This window comes from Gambusia affinis, linkage group LG17, assembly GCF_019740435.1.
Source record: "Gambusia affinis linkage group LG17, SWU_Gaff_1.0, whole genome shotgun sequence".
NCBI lineage: Eukaryota > Metazoa > Chordata > Actinopteri > Cyprinodontiformes > Poeciliidae > Gambusia > Gambusia affinis.
Window position 1 is genome coordinate 5,039,251 of NC_057884.1, and position 16,827 is coordinate 5,056,077.

General features: G+C 43.1%; 1 protein-coding gene across 6 annotated transcripts in view; it reads left to right on the forward strand.

Annotated features, from left to right (window-relative positions):
* tnca (tenascin Ca) overlaps window positions 1-16,827 on the forward strand; it is a 41,781-nt gene that overhangs the window by 9,256 nt on the left and 15,698 nt on the right. For 2 of the 6 annotated variants that reach the window (XM_044144827.1, XM_044144830.1), the window contains exons 2-13: window positions 15-562; window positions 858-2,171; window positions 2,493-2,756; window positions 2,857-2,972; window positions 3,720-3,873; window positions 5,114-5,383; window positions 7,789-7,974; window positions 8,741-8,830; window positions 9,022-9,285; window positions 10,221-10,622; window positions 12,608-13,033; window positions 15,580-15,855. In XM_044144827.1, the coding sequence (XP_044000762.1) occupies window positions 100-562; window positions 858-2,171; window positions 2,493-2,756; window positions 2,857-2,972; window positions 3,720-3,873; window positions 5,114-5,383; window positions 7,789-7,974; window positions 8,741-8,830; window positions 9,022-9,285; window positions 10,221-10,622; window positions 12,608-13,033; window positions 15,580-15,855 (4,225 nt within the window). In that variant the 5' untranslated portion in view covers window positions 15-99. The remainder of the gene's footprint in view (window positions 1-14; window positions 563-857; window positions 2,172-2,492; window positions 2,757-2,856; window positions 2,973-3,719; window positions 3,874-5,113; window positions 5,384-7,788; window positions 7,975-8,740; window positions 8,831-9,021; window positions 9,286-10,220; window positions 10,623-12,607; window positions 13,034-15,579; window positions 15,856-16,827) is intronic. The other 4 variants (XM_044144831.1, XM_044144832.1, XM_044144828.1 and 1 more) reach the window with 3 other exon arrangements.

Genomic DNA, 16,827 nt, shown 5'->3' on the forward strand with positions numbered 1-16,827 from the left:
TTTGGTCTTTTCAGACTGTCCTCGTGGATTGCCCCTCAAGCCAGAGGTCCATACAGATATTCTTTTTCATCCGTACCTTGCCTACCTTGCCCATCTATCATGGGCTCACAAAGTCTTCTGGGCTGCCTTCTTCTGTTTACTTTGATGAGTTTATCAACTGCTGGGCTTGTCAGGAAAGTCCTCCGCCATCGACGACAGACTCTTTCTCCCCATACAGAACACAATGCCACCCTTCCCAGTGTAGGCCACCCAATGGTTTTCAGCCATGTTTATAACATCAACGTTCCTGCAAGTTCCCTGTGCTCGGTGGACCTGGAGGCATCAGAGGGCACACAAGTCCATCCCAAAGACGTAACGCCGGTCCCTCCAGGCCATCATGTCACCGAACATACGCTTAATGGGGAAAACCAGATTGTGTTCACCCATCGCATTAACATACCTCGGCAGGCCTGCGGTTGCACGGATGACTTTCCAGGCCTGAAGGACCTCGTGAGCCGCCTGGAGATGCTTGAAGGAGAGGTTTCAGCTTTGAGGGATCAATGCAGCAGTGAGCAGCTCACAGGTAGGAGTGTCACCCAGCAAAGAAATAGACTCCTGTATTTGTTGAAACTTCACACTGAAAACAGCTTTTCAAATATATCACGTAATCCCCTAGGTCTCCCCCAGTATGAAATACATCTGTTTGATTCATCTGTTTGGAGTGGTTTAGGTTTTATTGTGGGAGTGTAACTCTGTCTCTAAAGTACAGCCCAGCATCTCATGAATTACATTTTAATAAACCTTGTGGTGAAATGTTGTGCCAATGTGATGAGATACTCTGCAAATCATTGATTTCTTCATCCTTTTTTTCTGTATAGGTGAGTTGGGAACAAAACCATACTGCAATGGCCATGGAAACTACAGCGCTGAAACATGTGGTTGCATATGTGATCCTGGCTGGAGGGGACCCAACTGCACTGAGGCCGAGTGTCCTGGGAGATGCCAGGACCGTGGTCGCTGTGTGGACGGAAAATGTGTTTGCTATAAGGGCTTCGACGGACAAGATTGTGCCCTCGAGATCTGCCCTGAGGTGTGTGGAGCCCACGGCCACTGTGTGGGAGGTGTTTGTGTCTGTTCCGACGGTTTCTTTGGCGAAGACTGCTCTCAGAGCCGGTGCTTGAACAACTGCCTGGGCCGCGGTCGCTGTGAGGAGGGAGACTGCGTGTGTGACGAACCTTGGACTGGCTTTGACTGCTCCGAACTCATCTGTCCCAAAGACTGCTACGACCGCGGACGCTGCGTGAACGGCACCTGCCACTGCGATGAGGGCTTCAGCGGAGAGGACTGCGGAGAACACTCTTGCCCCAACAACTGCCGCGGCAATGGGTTTTGTGTTGACGGCAAATGTATTTGCACTGCCGGGTACAGTGGTGAAGATTGCTCTCAGCTCACCTGCCTGAATGACTGTAATGGCAGAGGAATGTGCTTCAATGGACTTTGCATCTGTGACTCTGGGTATCAAGGTGAGGACTGCAGCCAGCTTGCGTGTCTGAATAACTGCAACAACAGAGGTCAGTGCATCAATGGACGGTGTTCTTGTGATGTCGGGTTCCTTGGAGACGACTGCGGCGAGCTTTCCTGTCCGAACAACTGCCGGCTGAAGGGGCGCTGTGTCAACGGCCAGTGTGTCTGCGACGAAGGCTTTGCAGGTGAAGACTGTAGCGTGCGCATCTGCCCATCAAACTGCTATGGCCGTGGGGAGTGCATCAAAGGACGCTGCGTGTGCCATGTAGGCTTCGTCGGCGACGACTGCAGTCAACTGAGTTGCCCGAACAATTGCAGAGACCGCGGCCGTTGTGTCGATGGGCAATGCGTTTGCGACGAAGGGTTTAGCGGGGAAGACTGTGGCAAGAAAGCTTGTCCCAACGACTGCCTGGCACGCGGCCACTGTCTAGACGGCAAGTGCTTCTGTCAGGAGGGCTACACTGGAGATGACTGCTCTGTGCTGGCTTGTCCGGACAACTGCAACAACAGGGGGCGTTGCGTCAACGGGAGGTGTTTGTGTGAGAGTGGATATGAAGGGGAGAGCTGTGCAGACCTGAGCTGTATCAACAACTGCCATGATAAGGGCCGCTGTGTGAACGGCCAGTGCTTCTGCGATGAGGGGTACATCAGAGAGGACTGCTCCGAAGGTAAGAAGCTCCTAATGTTAACACACACACAGAGAAGGATTCTGCTGTTTTACTTTTTGAGGGTTTCCATGTGTCAACTTGAAGAGAATATAAAATCATATTCAGGGTGATGTGACTTCCTTCTATTCTTGGTCACTACCCACTAAACTATTTTTGGTGAATGTAAAATAGGGTCTTGGTTTGTCGTTTTTGTCACACCACGTCTAGATTGTAGGTCTGCCACATAATGGATATTCGCCAACACACAGAGCATGAGAAACCATCTGAAAACAAAACCACAACATCCTTTCTTTTTTTAAAAAAAGAAAATTTCTATTCCAGTGTCTCCTCCTAAGACCCTGACTGTCGGGGACGTCAGCACCGAGACCGTGGACCTGTCCTGGAACAACGAGATGCTGGTCACAGAGTACCTCGTCACATACGTCCCCACCAGTCCCGGGGGTCTCCTCATGGAGTTCACCGTTCCTGGAGATAAAACTGCTGCCACTGTTAAAGAGCTCGAACCTGGCATCGAATACCTGATCAGCGTCTACGCGGTGCTGAGCAACAAGAGGAGCATTCCTGTCAGCGCACGAGTTGTTACAGGTCCATCACAATTTCTGCTGCGCTAACTATCTAAAACTCACATTTGGGGTAAAAAAAATAAAAATAAAAAGGACTTCACTGTTTCCCTCAATTTTGGCAGATCTCCCACAACCAGAAGGCTTAAGATTCAAGTCAGTGAGAGAAACCTCTGTCGAAGTTGTCTGGGACCAGCTGGACATTTCCTTTGACAGCTGGGAGATTTATTTCCGCAACACGGTTAGTGTGCCCGCCGCTTCTCTTAAGACTGCCCTTCCTGTTTAATAACCGTCACGGAAAAAGTGAGAGGCGATAAGCTGTGCCAGCTTTTTCAAAACTTCAGCATAAAAGATTTATGTCAGCGCTAACCATTAAATTTGCTTTGACATGAAAAAAAATTTAAATAATAATAACCCTCACTTAGGGCAAATCTGTATGTCAGCTAAACCCGCTGCAAGGAATCTGAGCTAGACATGCTTTGAAGGAAAATGACTGCGCCGGCTGATAAGTCAGAGCTTTTGATTTTCTATCCTCTGTTGACTTGTATTCCCTTTTAAATAGGCTGTCCTTTTACTGACCTTTAAGTTTCTTCTGCTCCTTCGCCGTTAGATGCCTGCTTAGATTGAAGTTGTAGAAATCGGCATCAGCACCTTTTCACTTTGAATGATTAGTGAAAACTGATGTAGATCCACATAAAAAGAGCAGGTTGTTTGCAACCTTATGTTGCTGCGACACAAGATAACACAGATGCAAAAATTAGTGTAAGGGTAAAAAATGCTTGTGTCGTGTTCCCATGTGTGCTTGTCTTTAATTCCTTTTTGTGCTTCCCCGTCAAGCATCTCTATAAGTTATGAGTCCTTTGTACTCATCACATGAGAAACTGATATGAACTATTCAGTGGCTGCTGCAGTAATGAATTTAGGCTCATATTTGGTCTCTTTGCAGGATATTTTTTGGTTTATCCCATTGTTTCGCCTTTCTCTGCAGAAAGAAGAAAACGGAAAAGTGGTGAGCACTCTTCCGCCCTCCCAAACCGACTTCCTCCAGTCCGGGCTTGGACCGGGACAGGAGTATGAAGTCTCCATCAGCATCGTAAAGAACAACACCAGAGGGCCCCAAACATCCAAAACTGTCACTACCAGTAGGTTTCTTTAAGTCCTCATCAGTTAAAGCGTTTAATCATTCACTTTAGTGTTATAAAGAGCTCTCTGGCACTTTGTGAAAGTATTAAGTTACCAGCCGTCTTTAAAGGCTGACGAAAAGTAAACTGATGTTGAGTGAAATTCCATAATAATGAGAAGAATTACAACAGGAAATCTGTGTTGGTTCTGATTAGTTCACAAGGCTGCATCATACCTGTAATTTTTCTCCTTTTTAGCCCCAATCATCTGTTAAGTGACTTTTTTATTGCTCCAATACCCAATACTAGATGTTATGAAATCCCTCCAAGACCCTTACGCAATGGTTGCATCCTGCCAGACCAAACATCTTCAGATGTGTGTCTGGCAAAGACATTTATGGTTTTGAAGGTCTGCGGTGAGGGGGAGCCCCCTGGATTCCTGGACCCCCACATTTCATAACCGATGTCATTTATTTGGGTAGGTTGAAACTTGACACAGATCCCAGAAAATGACTGATAAAAGAGAGCTCAAAGCTTTCGGAACGTAAACCTCCCAGAGGTTTTTTAAAACGTGGATCTAAAAAGAACAGAGGTTATCTCTACATATTACCACAGGAGATTTAGCAGGTAGTAAATATGAGGCTGGAGTGAAAGGGAATGACATTACATAACAGCATATCCCTTTTGGATCAGAGGTTTTCCTTCGTCTGCCAGAAGTCGAGTTAGGTCTAATTTCTGTTGACTTTTCTTGATTGTCGCTTTGGGAAGCGTAGCAGTGCATTTTGATGTATTGCACTGGAAAAGTTTGACAGAAACGGCAAAATTCAAAACGGCTTCCACAGTTTTGCACAAAAGATTTTACGCTTGTGTGACGTGATTTCGAAGAGTTAATGTGCTGGAGGTGGAGATGGAAACTTATTTGCCGAATAAGTTCTGAAGTATCAATCATTTGCCTTGGATGGCTGATCAGATTACAGCCATGGTTTATGTCAACATCTGACAAGATTCTGGTTGGTGTAACATTGTTGATTCTCTCCAACCCAGTAGATTGAAACACGCCTAATTCACATTTTCTCACTTTTTTTTTTGTGACATTTTAAAAGTTTGCTCAAAATTCGCATGACAATTGGATGGAAAGATGCTTGGAACGTCATTAAACATTTTTAAGATATTTTTTCTTTCGATTTTGTTTCTTTAAATACTTTGTTTCTATTTCAAATTGCCAAAACTTTCATTTCTCCATCCTGACTCCCTGCCACAGAGATTGATAGTCCCCGTCAAGTGGAGGCGAAGGATGTCACGGACTCCTCGGCGCTGATCAGCTGGTATCTGCCGGTGGCGCCGGTGGACAGGGTCACCATGTTTTACATGCCCAGCTCCGACCCCTCAGACGAAACCACGGTGGACGTTTCCCCACCGGACAAACAGTACAACACCGACAATCTGAGGCCGGACACAGAGTACACTGTGTCGATCATCTCAAGGCGTGGAGAGGCAACCAGTGACCCTGTCACCACCACGTTTACTACAGGTGAGAGTTTGGTAAAAAAAAATAAAAAATGCTTGATAGCAATCATATCCCATATGGTCATTTGACCCCTTAGCTGTCATGAGGACACCAGTGTCTTCATGGACACATTGACTAAAAACATGTAAGTGTTTTGGGAGTGACAGTTAAGGAGTGTTAAAGCAAGCTCTATGTTTCAGAAACAAACTTCTTCTGTGCATTTTGTCCATTTTTGGAGCCAAATCAAAAAGGTAGTGATCTTACCATTTCAGCACTGCATGAAAGACAACAAGAGCAAGATTTTATTTAACCGACGACTGAAGCTGGAAGTGTCAAGTTAGGTATAGGGTATACAGCCCATTCGTGGTTCAGCATTCACCTAAAGCAGGGGTCCCCAAAGTCGGCCCTTGAGGGCCAGCCTCCTGCATGTTTTAGTTCTCTCGCTGGTTTAATGCACCTGAATCAGATGACGGCTCGTTAGAAGGCCTAAGAAGAACATTGACCTGCTGAAAAGGTTGTTGGTGCCACCAGGGAGAGAACTAAAACATGCAGGATGCCCTTGAGGGCATACACATACACTGTTTCCCAGATGGGAAACAGTGTATGTTTCTGTGGAAACATACACTTTCCACAGAAAGTGTATGTTTCTGTGGAAAATGAGTCCAAATTATTTGTGGAAAATCCGTCTTTTCGAAGACTACATGTAGTGGAAATGTAAAATATTGGAGGAAAAAAAAAATCCTCACTTGTGGAAGCTGAAATGCACATGGGCACAATGCTCTTTGACACCCAACTAACTGGCGATTGCAAACCACCCAATCCAGGAACGCCATTTATTTTCCTCAGCACTGATTGGCTGTACTCCCCAAGTGAAGAGGTAAGGAATACAGTTGATATTAACTTGTGTGGTAAGACTGAGACGGTTTCCACTGTGTGTACTATTGAGGTACTGTTAGAGACTGAACTGAGAGTTCTAGGCATCTTCAGAGGCGGTCTTGAGTATTTTAGCCTTTCAGAGACCGCTGTGGTCCCTTAGAAAGACAACACAACCATTGGCCCTCTGTAAGAACAAATTGTGCATACCCATGGCAACACATGCAGTAATACTGAAGAAACAAGAGCTACAACAATAAATGATAGAAGATTTTCAAATAAAGTTGGATATTTCATCCATGGTCGAGGCTTATAACAGGCTCCAAAGAGTAAATACTCCCTGAATTATGAGCGCTCATGAGCAATGAACCGCTCTGCCTTCAGGAAACGTCGCAGCAACAGAGACTAACCAGATGGGAAATGATTTGAGCCGATGAGGACATGGTGCAGGAGTTCATCACGTGCATCCTCCTATTCTTCTTGGTCTATTTTTTTGACAACCAGATCTTCATCGCCTTAGTTGTCACTTCTCACTCATCTCGATTTGTGACTGTGATCTGTAAACTGCAGCATTTTTCTAATCTACTCGTTTCGTCTCTGATTGCCACATTTTGCAGCAGCTCAGAAACCTAACGCCTGTAGCAGTGTCTGGTTATTGCTCTGCATTTCCTCCAAAACGGCAGACAGGAAGTTAGCTGACATCCAGTTGCAAACACCTTTTAAAGTAGGTGCAAAAAAAAAGAAGAAAAAACAGAGATAGTCTGGTGAAAGTCCTGCTGGAACATTAATTTCATACTTTATTGATGGGTGCATTGAGAGCGAAGTGCCATAATAAATGCAAGAATAAAAAGCAATTCAACCAAATGGACTGAATTAGGATAAGAGTATTTAAACTAAATGAAAGACTAAATGGAAACTAAAACACAGAAACAGGAAAACTAAACTATCACCAAGAACAAAATAACTCTACTGTTCCTCAGTGGGTGGAGATCTGAGTCATTAAGTTACTTGGGACAAAATATCCTCATTGGAACATTATATTAATAATTTCCACATGTTTGGTTAAACAGCTGTGCAACTTACAAATGACAGATATTAGTGTTAGACCATAGGTCGCATTAAAAAACATTTGCCGTCTTAGACCGTCTTTCTTTAAAGTGACGGAAAACTCTGAAGGCCGTCCCTCCTTTGACAGACTGCAATTCACACACCTGACCACGTGGTGGCGATGTGCAGACATTTTTAACTTTACTCAGAGTACATCGCAGAGGTAACTAAATAGAGAAAAATAATAGTAATAATCAGAGCATTACATTTGACCTGGTCACAGAACTCCATTCATTTTGCCGTCGGTAGGAATCTGGATTTTACTCTCAGTTTGGTGTACCAGCTACTGCTTAAAAAAAAAAAAAAAAAAAAGAAGCATAGAACATTCCAAAACTCAAAAAGTAAGATATCTATTGCACACTATAATCCAACCGGAACACATTTTACTCATTTTCCAGTCGGAAGCTGCTCTACTTTTCTAATTACGTCCATGTTTTTTGCTCCCTCAGCTCTGGATCCCCCTACAGACGCGCAGGCTGTGTCTCAGACCGATGACAGCATCACTCTGGAGTGGACCAACAGTCAAGCTGATGTCAGCAGTTATCGAGTGAAATACAGCCCCATCTCTGGTTCCGCTCACGGCGAGAAAGTCTTCCCACGCGGATCAGGACACACCACACGGGCTACCATCACTGGTCAGTATGGGAAAACGCAGAACTTGCACTGCGAAAACATACAAAAATCTTACCAAAGCTTTTGGGCCTAGTTTCTAGTGTAAAAATATTAGTATACTTGAATAATGCAGAACTAGAAAGAAAAGAAAGACAGAGAAAAAGAGTACATTTTCACCAAACAACTCAGAAACTTTTTAGATTAATCTCAGGAATTTTCTAGAAGGAAAAAAGGAAATTCCACAACTTGACAAGTTGAAAATTGGCTTGAAATCAACTTTTAAAATTAATCTCAGAAATTTTTGAGAAGTTTGTGTGTGTCTAATGTAGCAAATTTTTCACTCTTGGAATTTTTGAGTTTTCAAACTGTGAATTTGAGGGGGGTTTTCCTTGACAATGTCTGAGATTAGTCTAGCAAATTATTGACCTTAAAAACTCAGAAAAGTAATTAATTAATTTTGAGATTAATCTCAAAATTCAGAGTTTTTCTGGTGAAGATGTACTCCTCCTTTATTTTTCTATTTTCAATCACCCAAATATGCTGCCGTACTTTTTCAGCAAAAGATAAGAACTTGTTTTAAGTCAGTAATTTCATAATATTGGTGAAATAATTTACTAGTTCCACTGGCAGATTTTCTCAGCTATCACAAGACATCTTTCCTATTTTAGAAGTGAAATAATCTACACTAGAAATTAGACAACAACAAAAAGAAACTGTTTCTGCAGTGTGTGCAGAGTTCCTTTACTCTCACCATATGGTCATTTAGCCTCCATGTTGTTTCCGTTCCAGGCCTGAAGCCGGGTACGGAGTACGGAGTGGGAGTGACAGCTGTGAAGAATGAAAGAGAAAGCCTCCCTGCCACTACGAACGCAGCAACTGGTGAGAGAAGACGCCACACAGCTGTCCAGACACACTTCATCCATAAATCCACAGAACGTTCTGCCGTCACAAGCGCAGATCAAACTTTCGCTAGCACCAGCAACTCAGATTAGGTCTCGAGAACATCGGCAAACGTCAAGAGGTGATGGGTTGTGTTTCTTACGCGAGCTGCTGTGGTTGCCCTCTGTCAGACCTCGACCCCCCCAGAGACTTCAGAGCGGTCCGCCCCACGGAGACGTCTCTCACCGTCGCCTGGCAGAAACCCCAGGCCAAGGTCGGCGGCTACAGGCTGGCGTACATGTCCAGAGACGGCCAGGCGGAGCAGGTGGAGATCCCAGCCTCTGAGAGCAGCTACGTGCTGCCCAACCTGCTTCCCGGTACGAGCTACACGCTGACGCTGGCGGCAGAGCGGGGACACAGGAGGAGCAAACCCGTCTCCCTGACGGCGTCCACAGGTGGGTCGCCCCAGAGCTCGAAAAGGAATTTTACAGCTGGATGTTTTCTAAATGCTCATCTTTTCAATGCTTCATTTTGCTTTTCGAGCAGGTTCGTTTCGGTTGGTGGTTTAGATTTATATGCGGCCTGTTGAAAATTGGGGAAAAGTGCAGCGAAAAATGACCCGTAATAACCTCCATAAGATATTTGGTCTTTTCAGAAAAATGTAACAACGGAAGACCATATAAAACTGGTGAAGATTGTAATTTTATTAAGGAGCACTAAGGCCAGACTAAGAGAATTTGTTTTGATTATGAGAACAAAAGTCACGATATTAATAAAGATGGAGGAGAATGTTGCAAAATTATAAAGATAAAGAATGTTTTTATTACTAAAAGGCTTTGAGCTTTTGAGATCTGATGTGACCAACTTGGCAGGGCCGTGTTTTATTTTGTGTTTTTTGTTTTTCATTTGTGCAATCATTTCAAAGTCCTGCTACTGGTATTAATCTGATGCTGATGTGTTAAAAGATGAAACATTTTGACTTTTCTCCTACAACTTTTTTCTCATAGTATTGTGACCTTATTCTTGTAAAAAACAAATAAAAATTCTCAGCCTGGTCCTAAAACTCTTCCGTACAAATTAGACCCTGTGGTGCCTCACAAAACGTACCTGACACTCTTTTTCTCCTCAGTTCATTATTGTGAGATTTCCAAAAAAAAAGTGTTTTGTTTGTGGAAAAACGTTTAAGGGGTAAACATATAATTTTATGCAATATTGAGAAAACTGTTGAAGTCTGAAACCGTAAAAATGTATCTACCACGTCTAAGCTAAGCATACATTTATACTGTCGGGTAGATAGAGCGATGAACATTTGAGTAAATCCTCTGGAAGCACTGGAGATAAGATGTCATTCTGTCTGGATTTGTGCCTTTTTGTTTTTTTTTCCTTGTAGCCACTTTGACTTTTTATTTAGCTGCCTCAGACGACCATGAACAGAGGACCCCTACAGGCTCGGAGGTCAATGTCACTAGCTCTGTAACTTTAGACCCGCCAGAGTCACCGATTTCCGAGACGGAGGCCGAGGATGAGCGTGGAACGCTGACCGCCTCGGGCGTTGCGTCCGACGGACTTGACCGCTCTTGGGAGCCAAAAACTCCCGCCGCCTCCGACAGCGTTGCCGTACGATATAAGGACGCTCAGATATCGCGGGACGGGAGCGAGGTCCAGCTCCCTGGAGATTCCCGTGGGGCCAGAGTCGGCGGCCCGGAGCCGACAGCAGAATATCAAACCGAGTTGTTTGGAATAAAGAGTAGCCAGGGACCTGCGCTACATGAAGCTACAGTTACAGTTACAGGTACAAGGGTTTGTTTCAGTGAACGATTTTCCACAGTTTCTCAAAGCAGACCCCGTGTGTCACAGACCAGCCGTGTGACCTCGATGACTCTCGCATGGCTTTATACGAACAGAACACACCGCTTCCACTCTCACTTATCTTTCTAAAAAGGTCAAAGAACTCATCCTTCTTTTCATCTGCCAGAGCTTCCCTACCAAACCAGGATGTTGCTTCCTGAGATTTTTTTTTTTTGCTCTTCTAAATTGCAACTGTTTTACTTCCAGGGCGCTTCGTGCCACTACTGTACATTGCGAAAGTATTCACACCTCCTGATTTTTCTCTCTCTTTTTTTTCTTTTTTTGTTAAGGACTCCACAAATCTGGCCGACAATGAAAAGCCATAAGGTGTGCTAATCATGCAGAAGAACCAATTCTGGTTAGTCCAAAAATAATGTTTATTTAGAATAGTAGAGGCTAAAACATTACTTAAATAAAACTGGGCATCAGCAGCATGACTGGAACATTGACGTTCACAGACTCTCTCCATCCAATCAGACTGATGGAGCAATTTGACACAAGAGTGGGGAGGAATTGTCACTAAATGTGCAGACACTGTAGAAGCAGCTTCTCCGTTGCTTTAATGCCGCTAAAGCGTTGACTTGTGACCAGGGCCGGATGTAGAAGGACGCGGGCCCCTGGGGCTGGAGCCCTTTTTACCATAAGTGTATTTTACACTTACAAATAAATCACAGTGCACTGGTAGGTAGACCAACATTGGTGGGTACAAATAACTGCATTGTTGGTTTCAAAAGTCTGGCAGATGGCCACATGTTAAAGGAGGTTCTATAGATTCATAATTATTATATAAAATTTTTTGATATAATTACTTTTAGTCACTAATATTGTTTATATTAATACAAATCCAATAATATCAAGACACCTCACTTGATTTTCTAGGAGTTTACTTGCAAAATATGTATTTGTAAAAAAAGAAATAAACTTTTGGGGTCCCCAAAAACTGGTTTAAAAATAATTGCGAATAAAATTAAAGGGACATTATTATGTAAAATAAACTTTTTGGAGCTTGACGTCTAGTTATAATAATTGTCGGAGCAGCGGTTTCCACGCTTCCCAGCCTCCACCGCGGAGAGCGTGACTCCTCCACTCGGCAACCGCTGAGCTCGTCACACGAGCTACTTCTCCGTGCAACGTTAGTAAAAATATTGTTAAAGGTTTAATAGAGGAGCCATGTTGGGATGACTTCCTGAAGGCGGGATTTCAGAAAGAGCAGGAGTTTCTTAAAGAGACAGAGGCCCGATTTCAAAGAGTTAAATCACGAAGTCAAATGTCTCTTACGTTATGAGATATATCTAGATGTGTGTGTATGATTATATGTAGCATATTTGAAACAACTGAAGCTAACATAGCTACTTGATTGTGATGTAAAACGGCACTATGTGCCTGGATGATACACAATACTGCCCCTTTTTATACAACAACTGTATGGTGATTGATCTGCATAAAATCCCACCGACACAAACTGAGTTTTGAGACTGGAATGTAAAATATGTGAAAGGGTTCAGGGGTGTGTGAATACTTTTCCAGTTTACTATTCTTCCTGCTACTTGATTCACTTCTTTACTTCCATTCCCGCAATCTAATAATTGTCTTGCAGCCGGAAGAAAAGGTGGCAAATGTCACTCCCAAGTCCATCCGTCCGACTGCTTCTTTAGTTTTAGTGTAGAGCAGCAGGAAGTCGAACGGTTGTGCATGGCTTTGCTAGTTGAAGAGAGCTGCGTACTTCCACTGCGGTGGGCTACTCAGCTCCTTCAAGAGGTTAATGTCAAGTGTCATTAACGGCTTAGATCGAACTTGGAGAAAAGTCTGTGCAGGATTGTTTATTTAAGCCCTTCTTTGTTTTGCTTTTTTCTCCAAGGTTTTTATTTAAGTTATCAACAAACCTATTGCAGGAAATTCACAAATTTAACCAGCTTTCATCCACTGTAGCACCCGCAGACGTTCTCGCGCTGAGCATCAAAGAAGCCTCAACGGCCCCAGAGCCCGCCAAGGAGGAAGAGAACCTCGAACGTGTCGACAAGGTTCAAAATGAATCGCCTTCAGAAAACGATGCAATGGTTTCTGGGGCCGAGATCGAAAGCTCAGGCATGGAGCTGATGAGCGGCCTCGCGGTCAACGTTACCGCCACAAGCGTGAGCCTGACGTGGTCGGCGCCCGACGACGCGTTCGACAGCTTTTTGGTGGAGACGGTTGCCGTGTCAGCTGCAGCGGCGCAGCCTCAAGTGAACGAATTGCCCGGGAGTTTTAGGAAGGCCGAAATAGCGGGGCTGTTGCCCTCGACGATGTATGAAATAACACTGCAAGGGCTGATGGAAGGGAGGCAATCTGTACCGCTCAGAGTTTTTACTGCAACAGGTATACCGAGCAAAATATCTCTCGCCGCCGGCATCATCCCAACCCCATCATCCTCATTTCATTGTTTGTTGTCTCATCCTGGGTGAACGGCTGCTTTCCTGCCACACATGGTTCATATTTCTGTTTCACAGGTTTTCTTTGCCTTACTACTGAATAGACACTGACCAGCAGTGGGACCAAAAAATTGGAGGTTTTGGTTCAAGTCCAAACCCTTTTGGAAAATAAATGCTGAATTTGCCCTGAAATACACTGGGGGGGAAAACAGCATCAAAGTATATTTTCTGAAAACATCAGGCGCCCAGATAGTTATACTCTGCTGCAGTCCTGACTTAAATTTCCTTGCCTCGTCTTCATTACAAAAGTTCTGGTTCAGAAGGTCGGACACGCAGTTCTGAAGATGTTTAGTGAGTTCTGATTGTGGCAAAGCTAACATGTAATTTGAATGGCAAAGAAGGATTCAAGTAAATGAGGGCAAATCGGAGCGGTAGAAAAGAAAGCATGAGTCCAAGGATTTTAACCCCTCTGCTCAGTCCAATATCTGTGGGTAAAATCCACTAACTGGCTGACTTTCACACAGAAATATAAACGTTTCCCAAAATCCACTGGCACTTGGCAGAAAAACATATTACTGAAAGAATTAGTTTTTTACCCACTAAAAACAGTTCTGGTGCAAAATCAGATCCAGTTCCAGGACCAGCAGGAACCCAGAATGAATGAATGAATGAATGAATGAATGAATGAAACAATTTGGTTTCCCACAGACTGAACCACGTCATTATTCTGTTATTACCAAACTTTATTTCTTTTAGTTTTTCCTCCTCCTGCTGATGTATTTTGAACTTATGTAGATGACATTTAAAGAACACTTATCATATATTTAGTCTCATTATTAATGTTACCAGACTATATTTTAAAGGCTACTTGAAACAGCGGTGGGTGTTTCCTAATGCTGTCTATTATACAAAAATCTTAATAAATAATTACATTTTTCATTCAGTTAAAATCAACTATTGTGAATCCATGTTTATGTGATGGATTGGCTGACATTTAGTACACACTTCATACATTCAAACAAACAGTAGGGAGGTTGTGTTAGTCTGATTTTTTTTATTTTAAATAACATCAGCATTCAGTAGTTTTAATTTACTATTTTTTTTTTGTCTCAAGCTAAACCTAAAAATAAAAGTAAATTGGATGTTTTAAACGAGTAACATATTGATCTCCTTAAGCTTCATGCCCCCCTTGTCGGCTGCTGCTGTTTCAGGATCTGGTTTAGCACTCAAAGTGAGTTTGGTGGAAAGAATTGTGAAGGTGTTGCCTTTTCTAACATTTATGGCAAGTTGCTTTTACTTTTAGAACCAGAACAGGTAAAACGATAAATGGCTTTTGAAATTTGAACAAATGGTCCCCAAAATTGGCTTGAGACTTTTGCTTTTGATTGAGGTGACAAGCTATAAAAAAACAAAAAAAAATAAAACCTCAGAGATCTATGTATAGTTTGTGTATATTTACAGTCATGTGAAAACATTAGGACACCCTCATTTGTCACAAGAGTATCTGAAATCAAGTTTAATGGTACTGGGGGGGAAAATTGCGGATTCCATCAAAGCAACTAAACCTTTATATATTATACTTATTTATAAAATGACATCACCATAGAGGAATAACTCTTGACCTTTGAAGACCAAGTGAACACCGTGGTGGGATCCAAAGACATGTCTGAGGCCATCAGAAAGAAGAGTAGAAGCTGAAAGAGCTTTCAAAACAATCTGAACTCACCTATTTCACTGTCCTGAATTTCAAAACAGCAACCAGCATGCTCAGGTCTAAGCTAATTTCACACAAAGAGTAGACTGAAAGATGGTAAAAGTTTACAAAAACTTTAAACTGTCCTCACAGGACCTACTTTGGGATCTTCCGTAATGTTCTTTTCGATAGATGAGTCTAAAGTCGCATTGTTTGGACACCAGAACACAAGACATGTTTGGTATAAACCTACAACTTCGTGTCTACTGCGAAGCACGGAGGTGGAAATGTCATGGTTGCTGCAGATGGACTTGATCTTCAGTCTCCAAAGAATCTAAATTAAAATAAAGTTTAATTGGATCCTGTAACACGACAACGACCCAGAGCCAACCTGGTGAAACCCACCTCAAAACAGAAATTCTTGGGCTGAGTCAAAGCCCTTGTTTTTAGTTCCTAGAACTTCTTGATGCTTGAAATGGGCTGTTCAGACTGGTAGATGGCTACAAGAACCGACTCACTAAAGTTGTTTAGGGTTAACAAGCTAACACGAGCTGTTAGTAAGGGTTAGACTAGTCAATCTTATTAGTATCTTTTGTTCAATATGTAAAACAAGGCTAAGTTTCATTGCTTAACTTTCTTTTTCCAAAGATAACATATGTTCTTTTGGAAAAAATTTAAATATTCAAAGGCTGGTCCTAATTTTTTCACTTGACTGTACCTGTCGTATAGTGGAACTTGAAAAAAAACAATGATCTTTCCTACAACCCGCCTGACCCCAGTTTGATTTGTCTATCTACCAGCGGGGCTGGAGCCAGCACTAGGGAACCTGGTCCTGTCTGACATTACATGGGACAGCTTCACAGCATCCTGGAGCCCCACAGGGGGAGACTTTGACAGCTTTGTCATTGAGGTAATAAACATGGAGGATCTCGCAGAGAGACAGAACCTCACTCTGTCCGGAGACGCGTCGAGCCTGGTCATCTCCGGATTAAGTCCCAATACCAACTACATGGTTGGCTTGTACGGGATGCATCAGGGCTCCTACCTCGAGCCCCTGTACCGTGAAGCCACAACAGGTACCCGCAACTTTCCGTGTTGCAGTTAAAGCTTTCCATTACATCCTTTCTACTTCAGTCAAGGTTTTTTTGTTTGTTTTGTTTTTTAAAAAAGCACCGAAACGCATAACTTGTATGTCCAACGCACAATGGAGCGTGAACTCTTGGCTGCATGAACCGAGTCGATCGCAATAACCTAGTTTGTGTTTTTTGGTTTAACGTTCTGACGCCGTGGCCTCAGTGCATTGAACTGCTGCATCCTAACCAGCATTACCCGTTTCACCCCTCAAGTCACTGTTTCTGTTTCATTGAGGAAAGGGAAGGAGAAGGCTACTGGGCAAAAGAACCGCATCGTTGAGCAGAGCAAACATTTTGTCCTTACTCCCATCCCGATTTCCAAAGTGCATGAAGCCTCTCCTTCTTCCCCCACACCATCATACTTGCATCGTGGTTAGGTCTGTCGCTGATGTGCTACAGTGATTGCAAAAGCAAAAACCAGTAACTCATTCTCCCCAACCTCCCTCCCGCTCATTTTACCCCTTCAACCCAACCCACCCGACTCCGTTACCATTTCAATCCATCCGTCAAACCTTCATTCAGTGTGTCATTGATTAACCTTGAGCAGTCATTTGCCCATGTGCTCCGGAGCTCACGGCATGTGCGAGTATTCACCTCAACTGAACTCTGTCAGTCTGTGGGAATGATGAAAGTGAGGTAGTTTTTTTTTTTTTTTTTGCTTTTGAACATCAAAAATAAATATCCTCATTTCCTTTTGAACCACTAGGAGGCAAATGATTAAATCTTCTTTCTGTTAAGGTAAAAAAAAAAAAAAAAACTAAAGATGTTAACCATATTCTGCCACCTTGTTTAACACCAAGTGCATGTTTGCACTAAGTTGTTTATCTGCATCGCCGCATGTAAAATATAAACATTATTAGTAGGTGAAACATTTGTTTCGCATGTTGTGACAATATGTCCATAACAAAAGTGAAG